We start from the raw sequence: 15,284 nt of genomic DNA, 5'->3' as shown, positions 1-15,284 counted from the left end.
TTCTTGCATATCTACAATGTATATCTATAATAAAAGAGGGAAAGATTGAGAGCACTCAACACTTTTTTCTACAGCTTTTTAAAAATTTGCAAACATCTTGATTTTTCAGAGCTTTTTTCTATGTTCTTATTCTGCTTGCATTCTGGTCCAGTCATAATTTGCACCATATCCTTACCAAACACAATTGCTGCTGTAGTATTAAATATCAGAATCATAGCATTTATTTGCCTCTCTTGCTACCTTTACAACACCTCTAGGTTTCCATAACTAGATCCTCCTGACGTCACATCACAATAAGCTCTACTTATTTCAAGACAGTGCACATCCTCTTTGCCTAAACTACTCTTTTCTCAAAGTACCTCTTAGTGCCTAATAAATTCTCTTGCACCTTCTTTTGTGCTCCCAGTTGTGACCAGGGTTCCATCCCACGTGGTTCAAAGCATTTCAGAGAAAATGAGCAAGGTGGATCTGCACCTATATACATAACCAGTCTGCAGACATTTGAATTCTTAAGCTTCAGCATATTTCCACAGCTCTTGGATCCTCCATAGAACATACTAACTTCAGCACAAGAAAACACCAAAGTCTACCGGGTAAAATATCCATTTTCCATACCATATACTACACTATGTAGTATATGCTTGAGGAGAGATGTAGAAAGGATGGGAAAGAAAAAAAAAAAAACAAAACCTATCAGCAATCTTTTTGTGGTATGTCCTCCCAGTTTTCTGCAAATGGTGGCTCATATAGGCTTTTGCATAAGGTGTTGTAACAGCCACTTGGGGATTTATCCTTCATTAATTCACCCAAACTCCTTCAAGTAACTGACTTTTAGTCTTTACATCATGGTGAATGCAGTTTTGTGATTTCAGAATGCACATTATGAAAACACACTGAGTTTATGCTCAGTACTTGAAGTTTGCATCATTTTTTTCTCAACAAGAAGTAGTAACTTTTCTACAATTTCCCAGCACCAGTTTTGTAAATTTATGTAAATTCTCTTCCTCAGAAATGTTCTAAGCTAATAAATTCGGTGTATCTTTATCCAAGAATTACACTTAATACATATGAGAGTATCTTTCCCAATTCTTTCCTATTCTGAGAAAGGCTGAACCAAACTGCAACCAGTATCTAAACTCTGTGTATAGCACAGCATTGTGTAATAGCACGATTTTTCTTCCTCCATAACACTTGGCTTTTTTTTTTTTGCTCGCTTGACAGCAAGTACAGAATTTAGGTTTTCAGAGATATGTCTATGATGATTTCAAAGCCTTTTCCCAAGTGACAACAGCTATACTAACATTTAGACTGCTGAAAAGTCATAGAGTGTCTGCTAACAACATCCACAGCCAGGCTCTGCTATCATATTCTGTCTGTGTTTCTGAATACATGCCACAATCATAGCAAGTCTGTCTCTCCCAGTTCAATTCCTCCCTCTACAGTGGCCAAAGGAACTTTTCAGGACACATTCTCCACTACAATAGCTGAGACTATCAGTCCCACACTTATCTTTGTAAATTTGATGATCTGTATATTTCTCTGATTTTACTCCACGGATTGATGTGGTGTACCTCTTTTCAATCCCTATGCTACAACACAAGACTAAAGGAACCACCAATTTACTGATCCAAACCAGTACTTTCTGTGTACACCTAGAACATATATAACTACTGAGCAAAGAAGTCAAACTCTAAGCAAGAATCTCACACTAACTTTACTTACATAAACCATATTTAATGTGACCTTATCAACACTGACATTTAAAAGTCCCATGACATACAATTCACACACTGAAAACCAAAACCAAAAATGTGTCTTACTGCTTCTTGTAATAAAATAATTTATAGCATACTGAAATGTTCAATAACCAATCAGTAGTGTAAGAAAATAAGCAGTACTTTTAGAAAGACCCTTACAATAGGAAGCCCTCCAAAGCTGAATTAACATTTCTATAATTTGCACTAACTGACTGTTAAACAAGGTCTCAATCATTTTATGAAGTGTCACTCAAGCCCATATTTTCTAGCCAGTCCATTTTAAGAAAAGAATACAAGACTGCAATTAATATGACATTAAGAATATGCCTAGGAAAACATAGGTGCATCCTTTGCTTCATTAAAAATGGGTGACAACTGAAGCATTGTAGTTTTCCAGGCATACAGCTGTTTGGTCACTTTGGGTCTGGAGAATGCTGAAAGAAAAAGTGGAGCAGCATGACTATCATACATACCCTGGCATCTTGGTCCTACTTGCATTGTTTAGGAATTCTTTATATAATTCCCATGATGTTTCCTTTGAAGACATACCTCATTAGCAATACAACTCATGTGCACAACGTGTTTTATGAGAATTTTAAAACATATTTGTTTACAGTTTTCAGTGATTCTACTAAATTAATGCAGGTGCTCTGCCCCAGTCTGGTAGTCAGTCTTCCATTAGGAGAAGTGACCTGTTTTACCCTCTTGAGTTTGTTTCCTCTCTGTTGATTAATTCCAAAGTTACAAAATAAACTGGTGTACAGTCTCCTAGCTACTGAAACCTATTCTATGCCAATTTTGAAGTGATCACAGAAGGAATTCCCAGGAGATCATCTAATGCAACCTCCTGCTCAAACAATAGTCAACATCAGATTTGGATGCTTATCTAAACTTTCCTTTACTATCTCTCAGCCCACAATTTCTCTGGGTAACCTGCTTTAATAATCTTCAGAGCAAAAGTATTCCCCTTCTTTCTAATCAGAACCTCCAATGTTAATGACATAGTACTTCAGTTCTTTAGCCTGGCTGCACCTTGTCAGTAACCTCCCCATAGGTATGGGAAGCCACTTCTGGGTATCTCTTCAGCCTCTTTCTCTCCAAGCTGAATAAAGCCGCATTATTAAAAATTCCAGATCCTGACCCTCTTTTGCTAGACTCAAGTTTGTCAACATCGTTCTTGCAGTATTTCAGAAGATGCCCAACAAGTGTAGAGCAAAAATTAGTAACCACTTCTGCTGCTGTAGTGCCTCCCCCTTCTTCTGGGATAGTCCAATACAGAAGGCATGATCAGTCCATTCTTCTCCACAATGACCACATGGTCCTTTTCATCAGCACTCATATGGACCCAGCCAAGTGCTCAGCATGTACTACTGCAGGAGTTTAGTTCTTGCAATTCTAGTTGAAAGGCCTGACATTTGTCCTCACTGAATTCCTTCAGGTTCCTACTATTTCATTCCTACAGCCTATGTTCCCTGGAGCAGAAGCCCTGGTCTTAAATACATAAACCTTACCACCCACTGTAGAATCACTCACCAACTTGAGGGTACAAAATGTGATGTAGAGCTATTTAAACCATAATCAAGAGTAACACTCATGGCCTGTGTGCAATTTTTGCTAAACATAAAGCTTCATGAGCAGTTGAGTCAACAATACGAATGAAAACAATGGTCTCACTCCCCGCCTCAACCATCACTGCTTCTGTCCTTCCCTCGCTCCTGCCCCCTGCCTTGCACTTGTTTTGGCATGGATCTGACTCTTAACTTATCAGCTGCAATACTACATAGTAAGACTTTTATACCATTTTTGTTGATACAGCTTTTCAAGACAGTTCCTAAAACCCTCTAGCTCTCCCAAGCTCCTTGAATAAAAGTGCAAGTAATCAACCTCGAATTTCTGGATTTTCCAGCCACTAGGAATACATTTCAATGATTTAACTGACTTTTTATCACAACAAGCACTGCTGACTCATTTTCCTTGCCTATTTCTACCAAACATCATTCTCTGGAGACAAACTTTGCCTTACCTATACTGTCAGTATAAAAATCTAGCCTCACAGCAGATTCAGCATAAAAGGCCATGGTATAAGCTAGGTTTGAAGGAAATTCAAAGAAGGCAATATTCTTTTACTTGAAGTACCTCCAAAACTGTAAATTTAGAAGCATTACAAAAATGGCCTCAATATCAAAAGCAGTAATTATGGTACATGTATCGAGTACACAGTTTTTAATTTCTCTAATAGCTCTGCATAGGAACCGTGAGATAGGACATTTAGCTCTGTCAAATTCCTTCTTCCATTTTTATTCCATTCCTTGTGTCACATAAACTGAGTAACTAAATTATTAAAACAAAGATATTCTAATAACTTCACTTTGCTAAATTATTTCATATACAATTAACACTCTATTAATGCTATCAGTTTTCTATGAAGTATGGAATCTAAAATTTATAATCTGATCAATGAAGTACATGGATAGCAATACTCTATAAAAAATTAAAAACATTTGAAACTCAGAGGAAAAAAAAATTAAAATACTGATATTAAAGCTGAATATCATCAAGAACTATATGTACTCAATGGCAAAACTAGTAGTATTTGTAATGCTAATTTGAGGTCTCCTTCCTTGGTAAAACAGAATGAAATGTAATCTATACCAAACTATTCACCAATGCATGAACGAATCCAAAAAGTAAAGCCAAACCACAAAAAAATACTGAAATATTAAAAAAAACCCCACATACGCTAATAGTATCAGTTAGCATAAGTCATCTTCCATTAATTATTTTAGGTTTGGGAAAATTTAAAAATCAACAACAGTAGGTGCTGAATACTACATAAACAGTCCCTGGAAGAGTTCATCACTAAATCTGAGATGTGTGTAACAGCATAATAATATTACCAATGAAACACTCAAGCTACAAAGTTGGCATAAACATGTACACTTTTTACACTTACAATTGTACATTCAAGAAATATTTTTCCATGATATTGCAATACCAAATTCAAACCTTATCAACATTTTGTTGAAGACATTAAATCAGCCTTCAGAAACCTGTTCCTCTCTCAGAGTATCAAATACCTTATTCTCTCCACAATAATTCTTAGAGAAACACAGAATTCATGCAATTCATACAGCAAAATGGTTTAGTTTCAAAAAGTATCTCAATTCTGCTACCTATATTTCAAAAAAATGAGTTGCACTAAAAAAGGTAATGGTCTATATTGCATTATTTAATTTAAAAATAGCAGGTAATCTTTTTTCTAGTATATCTCAGCATAGCACCATTACTTCTGTACAAAAATAGCCACTACAATTTTCTTTAAAATCAAAACTCTAGTTTCCCTCCTAAATACATTTCCAAAAATTTAGTTTACAGAAAATCAATAAACTTTAAAAGTTCATTTCAAATGACAAAACAAAATGAAGTTCTCTTCAGTTCATCAGGAGAAAACAAAAAAACTGACCAAAACAACTGTATCATCAAAACACGCTTTGGAGGCCCATAACCAAAAAGAGCTACCAATGACAGACAATTGAAGTAGCTGCCTTCATAGGCAAGTTAGAAACCGATTTGAAAAGGATGTAAAGGAGGTGAAAGCACACAAATATCATATATGTCACTAGTGACAGCAAAGTGTTCATATAGTCTGTAAAAGATTACAGATAAGATGACAGTATCTTTACCAAAAAACAGTTTTCTTGAACACATTATATACTTATACCAAGACGTTTAGTGGAAAACTTGGTAAAAAAAAGACTTCATCATTGGCAAGTTACTTACCTGAAGGAAAAAAAAAAGTATCTTTTGATCATTTCATCAGTAAACCAAGAAAGAACTCTGACAGCCAATCAAAATATTACACATCCTGCTACACAATTAATTCAAAAATTAAAGGCTTGGATAGAAAAAAGGTTTTCCTATAATCATGGACGATGTAGAAACAGAGAGGCAAAGTTTGTTTACAATATTTAGCAAATCTTTCCTCCTTTCTTATCCAGAAGTGACAGTGGTATAAAATTTAAGATGTTCTCACATGATATTGTGCCAATTTTTTTTTAGCAAACAGAGTCCAACCAGACCAAGTATTATGTGCTATTGCTGGTTCATACTCTCAGTACCAGTGACAGTGCAGACTGCTGTGAAATAGAGGTTCTAACAGATTTACAGCTTACCAGCTTTAGATCTAACTCAGGTATTAGCCTGAGTTAATTGCCCCTGAGTTTCTGCTTCCAATGCTAGCAAAAAGATTATAAGGAAATTCAACATATATATATTATATTTCAAAAACTAATTGGTTGGCTCCACAAAGCTAAACCAATTTAGAATAAAGCTTTTTGTTGCAAAATACTAAAGAGAACCACAGAAACAATAACCTTCACCTATAGGCAAAGACTTAGGATCCCTTATCTTTAACAGATCACCCTTTAACTTGACAGGAACAACATGGCTTCTTCAGAAGAAAAAAATCTACTGAGAAAATCTACTGATTTATAAAAGCCTAGAACTTTTAAGCTCCTGGCTTTAGTTTTAGTTTTTCTAAACTGTTCCTCTTCTACTGACACACACTTTTTTTTTTTCTTGGTGAGGATATTCTACAACATTATGGTAAAACAAAAATCTGATGGTATTTTCTGCATGTCCTCAATTCTTTAAGGTTTATTGTGGAGCAAGAATCTTCAAAGATACTTCAAGGTACTATTGCCTCATCTAGGCATCTGAAATAGTGAAAACTGTTTTTCACACTGTACTTTCTAGCCTCAGTCAAAATTTAGATGAGCGGGTGTAAAGCATTGCCTTGTGTTATCTCATTAGACAGAAAGAGAGAACAAGAAAAAATAAGATCAGCCCTTCAAATTGAGATTAATCACATCTTCACAAATTCAGCCACAATCCAAATTACATAGAAAGGAGCTGAACTCCATCAAAGTACCTGAAGAGGAAGTGCTAAACAATTATATCCTCTATAAGAGAAATATAGAGATTAGCTGAGCTGGAAAAGACAGCACTTGTTGATTAAAAAGAAAGTGATAATAAACACTGGTAATCAGAGCAGTTCAAACTGACAGCAGGCTGACTTGTTAAGAGGCAAATAAGTACTGAATGACTCCCCAGGGCCAAGCAGCTTTATCATATAGGAATGGTACCATTCTGAACTCCAGCCTGGAGCCAATAGGCCCTGACTTGCCTTGTGCAGACTGATCATCCCCAAAACTGTGTTTGTGGAATTTTCTCAGGCAGTCCCAAAGTCAATGATGTGAGCCTATCTCGGTACAGGATTTGACGGCAATGCAAGTGAACATTCTCTTCTCTCAAAGGCAACAAATACATTTTATCAGAACCCTGTCTGAAACTCAAATACCTACAGCATATTAATCCAATATAAAAATAATACACTGCAGAAATAAAACTCCACAGTCAAGTAAAGAAGCTGAAAACAACACCAAAGCTACTTACACAGAATCCAGAGTAAGAGAAAGAAAATTGTAACGCAGATCAAAAGTAGAGGTTTTTTTCTAAGTGCTTACCAAAACTAGCAAGACAACTACAGTCTTCACAGTCACAAAGTTTGCAGATAGCACAATGTTTGTCCAGCTTACATTTATGGCCAGAACTAGAATTCTCCAGTTGTACAGTAGCACCCCAAGATGAACTAACATATAAGCAGCTAATGGAAAAGTTGTACCTTCTGAGTCACAACTTTTGAGGAGACCCTACATTCTGAACACGCAGCAGCTTAACCCATCATCTTATTTTCCCAAGTAATGGGAAATGGGTAATGAGAAGAGAATAGATGTGCTAAATCTTTTGGCTGGTCACATGGTTTGACAATTATAAGGAAAAAAAAAAAGACAGCAAATAATGTTCCCACACTACTACAGCTCTCTCTCTCACCCCAAAAGCTGGTGAAAATTCTTTGGGAGAAATACTTTTTTTTCAATGTTTACCACAAAGATGACAATAATACTTTTATGCAAATAAAACTTTTAGAACTGGACTTATAAATTTGCTGTTTGAAAGTATTCTTAAAAAGTGAAACATGCTCAAATTAAATAATTGTTAGATTCTACAAACCCTTGAAATAGTTGTTCAATACCAGTTAATATCTGTTTTATATAGCTATGCATAGTAGCTGTATGTAGCCACGTTTAAAGAATAACAATGACATTGAGTCACCCATAAATTACGTTGGTTTGTTTTGGGTTGGGTTTTTTTTGCTACAGAAAACAGCAAATACTATGCCACTCTATTATGCCTTGCCCTTCTTCCTCCTTTCCCATTTTTTACTGGGTGTGGTAGAAAAAGCAAAAGCAAGAGGGCAGAAAATACAGCTCTTACCTTTAATCCATAGAAAGTAAAGGCTAAAGACAGATCTATACTAATATCTCTGACTCCAACAATATCTCAACTCCAACAATGTCTGAGGTTTCACCTGATTTTTTTATTGCAATAATGCAGTATGTAAGTTCAAAAACAGCTATTAGACTTGCCACCTGCGGTAACTATTTCGGAAACATTATTCTTACAGATGGCAGCAAAACTGAATTTTACTATAATAAAGAAAACCCTTCACCTTTACTCCTGCTAAAACTGCTACTGTCATCTTATAGTCAAGAAAGCATTAGAGATACAAGCAAATTTTTAAAAAAGACGCTGTTCTACTTGGCACTAAACAACATCCCATTGAGGACACACAACAAAAGATGGTCCTGCACATGTTCCAGTTCAGTCACACTGCCATTTACCTCAAATACACTAATACAGCATTTATAAAACCTCAGAGCAAGCAAGAGCTACACACTAACAGAAAACTAATGCTCAGAATCTTTAAAAACAAACCAGAAAAATCCCCACAAAACCCCAAACAAAACCCAACCACAGATCACTCCCAAACCTCAAAACAAATCCCCACTCCTAACTGTAGTCTTCTGTTCGACCAGCAAAATCATCCTACTTGCCTCATGGTCACACAGTAAATAAGCTGAAAGCAGGGACAAACACACAACCAAGAAGCCAGGGAGAAAGGAGGGAGAGAAAACCATACTGTGAAATTTCACTCTAGTGTAAGTATGTACGTTAATATTTTACATTAAACTGGGAAATTATATCTTAAATAGATTAACATTTTTCATGGAGAATTACAAAGTACTTAGAAAATAAATGTTTCTGTCTCTGTAACAAGTTAAAATGCAAAACTAGGTTTACCTTCAAAATCAAGAAAGCAAGCTGACTAATCATACCAAGTCAGAAGCCATTTCAAGTACCTGTTTTTTATAACTGGAAAAGGCGGATTTCAGAGCTTTTAAATAATGAAGTAAAATGCAGTGGCAATAGCGAGACATGCAAGACTGGACTGCCATTGGCTTAAACATCATTTGGCACGAGAAAGTGATATAATTTTTTTTAATTACAGGGAACATGTTAAACTTCAGACATTTGTCAAAAAGTAATTAAGTATTTGTACAAATAAAGTCAAAAAACCATCACATATTAAGCAACAAATTTAGAAAACACATTCTACTTTTTAAATGCGCCTAGCTCACAATTATTTATTTCTGGGATAAAATACTAAAAGCACTTTAAAACGGAAAATGAGAGGCTTTACTCATTATGCAAAATGGGAAAGTCTTTCCTCTAACAGTCCTATCTTACCTGTATCTTCAATGAATTGCACACATTTTTCAACAAACAGAGGTATTGGTTTCTCAGGTGTAACCAAATCCTGTAGGGGCATCCCAAAGTAATTACTTTCCCAGTTTCTACGGATTGGAGGATTGAATGTCTTAGTTTTCTTTTTCGGCTACAACAAAACAGAGTTATTTAAGTAATATTCAAGCAACATTTTAATTAACTCATATTTCAATCATTCAGTAAACACAACCCAACCATACATCTATCAGACATTAAAATTCCTCTACAGCAAACTGAATGAATAAAAATTAAATGTACTTTTACAATTATAAAGTACTTAACTATAAAATAATTATACATTAGATAAAAAGCACACAACTACTAAAAGTTTTGATCCTCTTTGTATTACATTAGGAACAGGATTGCCCAATATATCAATAACTGAAAGACCACAGGAACAGAAGTAGGGACACCACTTGTTTAGAGGGCTGTGACTTGTTTAGAGTCTTTGAGCACTGCTCACACAAACCACATCTGAAACACACCCCTTTAGAAATTGTCAGGATAAAACTCTGGCATCCTCTCACCACAACAAGGCTGGTGTTTTCTGCATATATTTAAAGATACTAAATAACCTTTATATTGCAACTATGCAAGAAACATGATGATGGAGAAAGACTAAAAAGCAATCAAGTCTTGAAGTTAAAGTTGCAGGGACTCACACTAAGCATGAATGCTTTGTTACAGGCAAGGATTTTAGCCAAAAGGAGGTTTTCACACAATCAAATCTAAGGTGTTCATAAGGAGTTTTCCTGGTTTTATTTTTTTTCCACCAACACAGACTTTTATCAGTGGAACTGATAAATCAGCCTTGGATGATTACAAGAATTATATTGTATCAGATACCATAATTCATCTCTGAATACTGATGAAAATATAAATTACACCAAAAATATTTAAGCAATACCCAGTTCAGATGACCAATGGCTAAAAGGCCTAAGCTGAAGCTAAATATTGTATAAAACCCAGTGAAAACGCCTTTGTCAAATGTTAAATGAAAGATCATTTTAGATACATATATTAAGGCAGTAAAGAAATGAAAAATAATTCAATGTTTTTCCCCAAGGTATTCAGTACACATCTGCACCATCACAGAATAAATGAAGCAAGATATACTCAAGACTGTATATTTAAGATCAACAAGATAGAAAAAGGCTCTGTGTGTCTCTTGGAAAGCAGTCAGGTAAATGGAATTATAAACTAGCACTGTACAGAAATTTTATGAAAATTACAAATATTATCTATGTAGAATACCTCGACATAGTATGAAATATTAGACACAGCTACAAAACTGGGGTAAAGAATGCTCTTTTCTAATAATTGTCCTGCTTTTAGAACACAGGGTGCAAGGGACTGCCATATCACATTTGATATTATGCACACAGAAACGAAGAAAGGTTTCTAAGATTAACTCTACCTGAAAAGCTTGATCCCCAATTTGTAAAGTGAGAATTTGTCTAAAGAGCTTAATGAAGCATAAAGAATAAAGGAACAAAGAGAAAAATGAAAGAAAACCCCAACCCAGAAGTCTTTCGCAAACTGTTCTAAAGGTAGAGTAGATGTTCACTGCAAGACTATTCCATAAACACGAAATTACAATTTCACAAGGCAGTTACAACAATAAGTTTATCAGCTATTTCTCATTATGTATTTTGTATCTCCCTGTCCAATACTTAAAATATTCACAAACTAACATCCTCCTGCAAATAACACTAGCTACATGATCTTTGCAAAAAATACTTCCGTAAATTAAAAATAAAGCTTTAAGGCTTTCAGAAAAACCAACATGCTATTTCCTGATTTTAGATTTCTGTACTTTCCTGAAGTTGTTGCTCTACTCAACCCCCAACAATTTCTTAAGTGGAAAACTTGATCTGAACAAAAAGGTGTTCTGTGCAAAAGACCTGATCTTTGCCAAAAACCAACTGACTTCAGGGGAAAAAAATATGTTATTTCTAACATAAGTAAGTCTTAGTGAAAGTGTTTCCTTAATTCCTGTTCCCCATTCCAAGAAAACACCATTTTTTCTGATTCATCAGACACAGAAAGGAACTTTTAGATTTGCTTTTAGAATGGAACTTTTAGATTTTGCATAGTCAAGACAATGACTACCATAATTTTTTCTGTTTAAAATTAACTTTTAAAATGTCTCTAATGAAACAATAAACAGAAACTGTTAAACATTAAATTATTTATTTAGTTAAACAGCACCTGAGTAAGGTGAATAATTTCAAAATTCCTAGATTTTGGCAGCGAGATTATGACTTTGCCCCAGGTATTTTTAGTTCAGTCATTCTCCCCAATACACCTACATCCACAATGCAGCAGTCACGTAATACTGCATGCAGCAAGTACTAATCTAGGCACAGTCAAAACCAATTTTGTATGCTTCTCCTACATCCTCATAAAAAAAGGACTAATAGACACTAAGTTAAAGACAAGAACCAGCACACTAAGCTTTGTTAGTCAAGCCTAGCAAAAAGCTCACTGTTCATATACAACTGTTTTCATGTTAGTAATTAAAACATAAGCCCAAGACCATCAAACTGAAATCTTTAGTTTTCCTAGAGATCTGTGAGGCTTTGTATAATTGATTGCTGCACTTATGCTGAGCTTTCAGCATGGTTTTCACCACTGCTTCTTGCCAAAGACAACTTCTCTTCATACCCTAACAGAGGTTAACGCCAAACCTCCAACTGGATCCTTACATACTTTGGCAGGAAAGCACTTTAACTCTGAGAATTCCAAACTTGCCTTGCATTACATTTGCTTGGAACATTGCTTTATTTTGCAGTACTTCAATCACCAAAATAGATGCTGCAAAAGATTAGCTAAAGTCCTCTTAAATGTAAGACAAGGCAAACACAAAAACATATACTCTACCATGTACAGTATCCAAGTCTTGACTTCAAAACCAAAAATATTATTACAAACAATATTAACTTTAAAAATATAGATGTAAAGAATACTCAAGCTCAACCCTCTTGACTACAGGTACGAGGGAACTAGCTAAGCATCATTGATTATCTAGAGAGAAACTAGGCTAAGACTTCAGCCAGCTGTGAGCCTTGAGAGTACAACACACTTAAATACAACTTTTTACAATTAACCTAGAAAACTAAAAGCTGCCAAAATCCTATCAAGCCCCTTTACGGATGGGCTGCTTACTGTAGCAAGCCTTCTGTTCAAGACAGGCTTTTTTTCCTCTCATTCCTATCCCACCAGAACTACCTTGAGTAATTTATTTATTAAAGAAGAAATCCAGCTACTTCTCTGCCTCCAAAAGACTTCACTACTACTTCTGATGCAAAGGAAATTTTCTGTCTGCTTCTTCTGCAGTCAGCCCTAAGGTCATGGAGGGCAAAGTCAGTATTTTCAGGACTAGTAAAATACTTCACAAAACCACACACTGTGAACATCATTAATTTTATAGGACTAATAAAAGTATTTGTAATCTCTAATTCATAGCTAGCTCTTCAGAAACTGTGTGATATATGAATAATGCAGATCCTTGTCCCTAACATGCTCTTCCTTCCCTTCATGCCTTCTGCCATTTTTAGAATTCCAGCTTTTTACACTGGTTTAAACTACAAAGGCTCAAGAACACATTTGGCTCTAAATATGCATATTAAGAGAGTTAAATTTAAACAGACAAAACCTCAAAGTACAGATTCTGATATTTCCCATATTCCTCAGGAGACAAAAAAAAATTCACTGCACATTCCAGTCTGAAGGAGACAGTATTTTGCTAAATTAACAACTGAATTTACATGAGAACAGCTGAATAAAAATATAAGTTGATCTCCCATTGCTCACGTTTACCTCTTACTAAAACTACGGTTCCTCACACCATCTCCATAATAGTTTCAACATAAAATTTCATACTTTTGAAATTATAATGGCAGCAAGCAAGTTTAAGTATAGAGAAATAGATGACAACATACTGCTTCGTGTTCTAAGAAGTCAGAGTAAAGCATCAAGATGCTAGTTGATTTTTCTTGCTGAAATACTGAGGAAAATTTTCAGAATTATTTACAGTAAAAAGCATCTTACAATCATCTTGGTATAAAGGAAAATGGAAAGAAGCAACTCAAACTTCTCTGGAAGCAACGAGTGTTGTCTGCAAACAGGGTTACAAGGCAGAATGCTTTAAAACACTGTTTCTCGGATTTAATTTTGCAATACAGATGGAAACTCCATTCAAAATAAAAAAAATCAGACATTGAATAATCAAACTATTGACCATTGGTCAAAGAACCTAAATAGTGAAACTTTTTCAGATTTCAACAATGGCATGCCAAAGAATTATTACTAAACAGTTAATTTACTATATTGTTTACAAGATCTCTCTTGTAAGGAATTGTTTTCAAGAGTACTTTAAAAATTCAAGATAAAGCTCTGTCTTTCCCGTTGCAAAAATTTATTCAGGATATCTGCTTGATATGTTGTGGAGGGAAAAAGCCTAAACAACTATACTTTCTCTATAAGAGGTGAAAAAAACCAGCCTAAATTAGACACTGAACATATCTCAAAGTGTTCACAAAGATAAGAGCTCTAAAGTAGGTGAGTAAAGTTTTAATACTCATCAATTCCACTGTAAAAATAAGTAATAAGGCTATTATTGTCACTATATGGAATTGCTACAGGTTTCTACATCAGGCAGGCTTCCTGCTGAAGAGGGAATTATTAAATTACAACAAGGGTTAAAAATAACTCGCTATTATTTCATGGTAATAATAATAATAACAATAATAATAAATCATTGATAATAATTGACAAAGTTTTTTAAAATGTTTGCATTGGGCTTGTTTACAATGTGAGAACAGTGGAAAGCCAAGGACTATTCTGGTTTGGGCTTTATATTACAGCATAAAATGCATCAATTGCAGTTTTAAGGTTACTGAAGTAGTTCCTCTTATCTAAGATATTAGAAGGCTTCCTTCAGCAAGATCTCTTTCCTCTAAGAATCTTCATGCTCTTTCCTGACCTGAAATTTTCTGCAGTTTCTGTTGTTTTATATCTCCAAACACATTAAGTTAAACTGAAGACAAAAATAATTTACGATACAGCTTGCAAGCCTGCTGCTTTTCATGTGTACCAACACCAACAATGTTTACACTAGACCATAATGTTAAAAATTCTAATTGAGACAAGCATCTACTTGTAATTCCCACTTCCAGTTTCTGATAAAGACATGGAGATGAATGAGCATACTCTCCTCAGCTGGAGAGGACTAACTTGGCAAAGAAGAAACAGCTCATGCAAAGCTGCATTTTAACATTTTAGCTGTGCTTGGTTCCTCCAAGTTTGTGAACACTATGAAGGAGACAAATAACCAAACATAGAAGACATGCCAACGTAGGGGAGAATTCATTCCGCAAAATGCATTTTTTTTGCCATTTTGTTTAACAGCAGAAAGGACAAGGTGCTTTTTTCCTAAGAGAAACTTTACAGAAGCTCTGCAGGTGAAGAAAAAAGGCCACTACAGTTTAACAAATATTAGCACACAACATGCACTTCAAATATTGAACAACATGCACTTGAAATATTTCAAGCTCATTGTGCACACACAGCTACACATGAACATGACTAAAAAGTTCACTGATTCAAGTCAGTCTGCTTACTTTCTTCTCCTCCCCCGTATTTGTCTTCATATTTATCCCCACCAGAAAAAGATCAACAGTCCACTTGTTAATTAATAGCACATGCAAGGTCATATCAAATTATTCAGAACATTCAGACATGTGCTAATAAAATAAAATAAAATAAAATAGGATAAAGGTGGGTGTTATCACAAATTAGACTACACTGACTCAGCTTTTTCCACTTTTTCTTTCC

At 35.0% G+C, this 15,284-nt stretch overlaps 1 protein-coding gene across 3 annotated transcripts in view; it reads right to left on the bottom strand.

The window, feature by feature from the left end:
* The window catches only part of ARHGAP5 (Rho GTPase activating protein 5), a 47,481-nt gene that overhangs the window by 13,659 nt on the left and 18,538 nt on the right, over window positions 1-15,284 (bottom strand). For 2 of the 3 annotated variants that reach the window (XM_056493933.1, XM_056493934.1), the window contains exon 4: window positions 9,408-9,555. The exons of the other annotated variant lie outside the window; for it this stretch is intronic. In XM_056493933.1, coding sequence (XP_056349908.1) covers window positions 9,408-9,555 — 148 coding nt within the window. The remainder of the gene's footprint in view (window positions 1-9,407; window positions 9,556-15,284) is intronic. 3 annotated transcript variants of the gene reach the window in all.

This window comes from Oenanthe melanoleuca, chromosome 5 (genome assembly GCF_029582105.1).
Source record: "Oenanthe melanoleuca isolate GR-GAL-2019-014 chromosome 5, OMel1.0, whole genome shotgun sequence".
In the NCBI taxonomy this organism is placed as follows: domain Eukaryota; kingdom Metazoa; phylum Chordata; class Aves; order Passeriformes; family Muscicapidae; genus Oenanthe; species Oenanthe melanoleuca.
The sequence above is the reverse complement of the archived record's forward strand: the minus strand, read 5'-3'. Positions and strand labels throughout refer to the sequence as shown.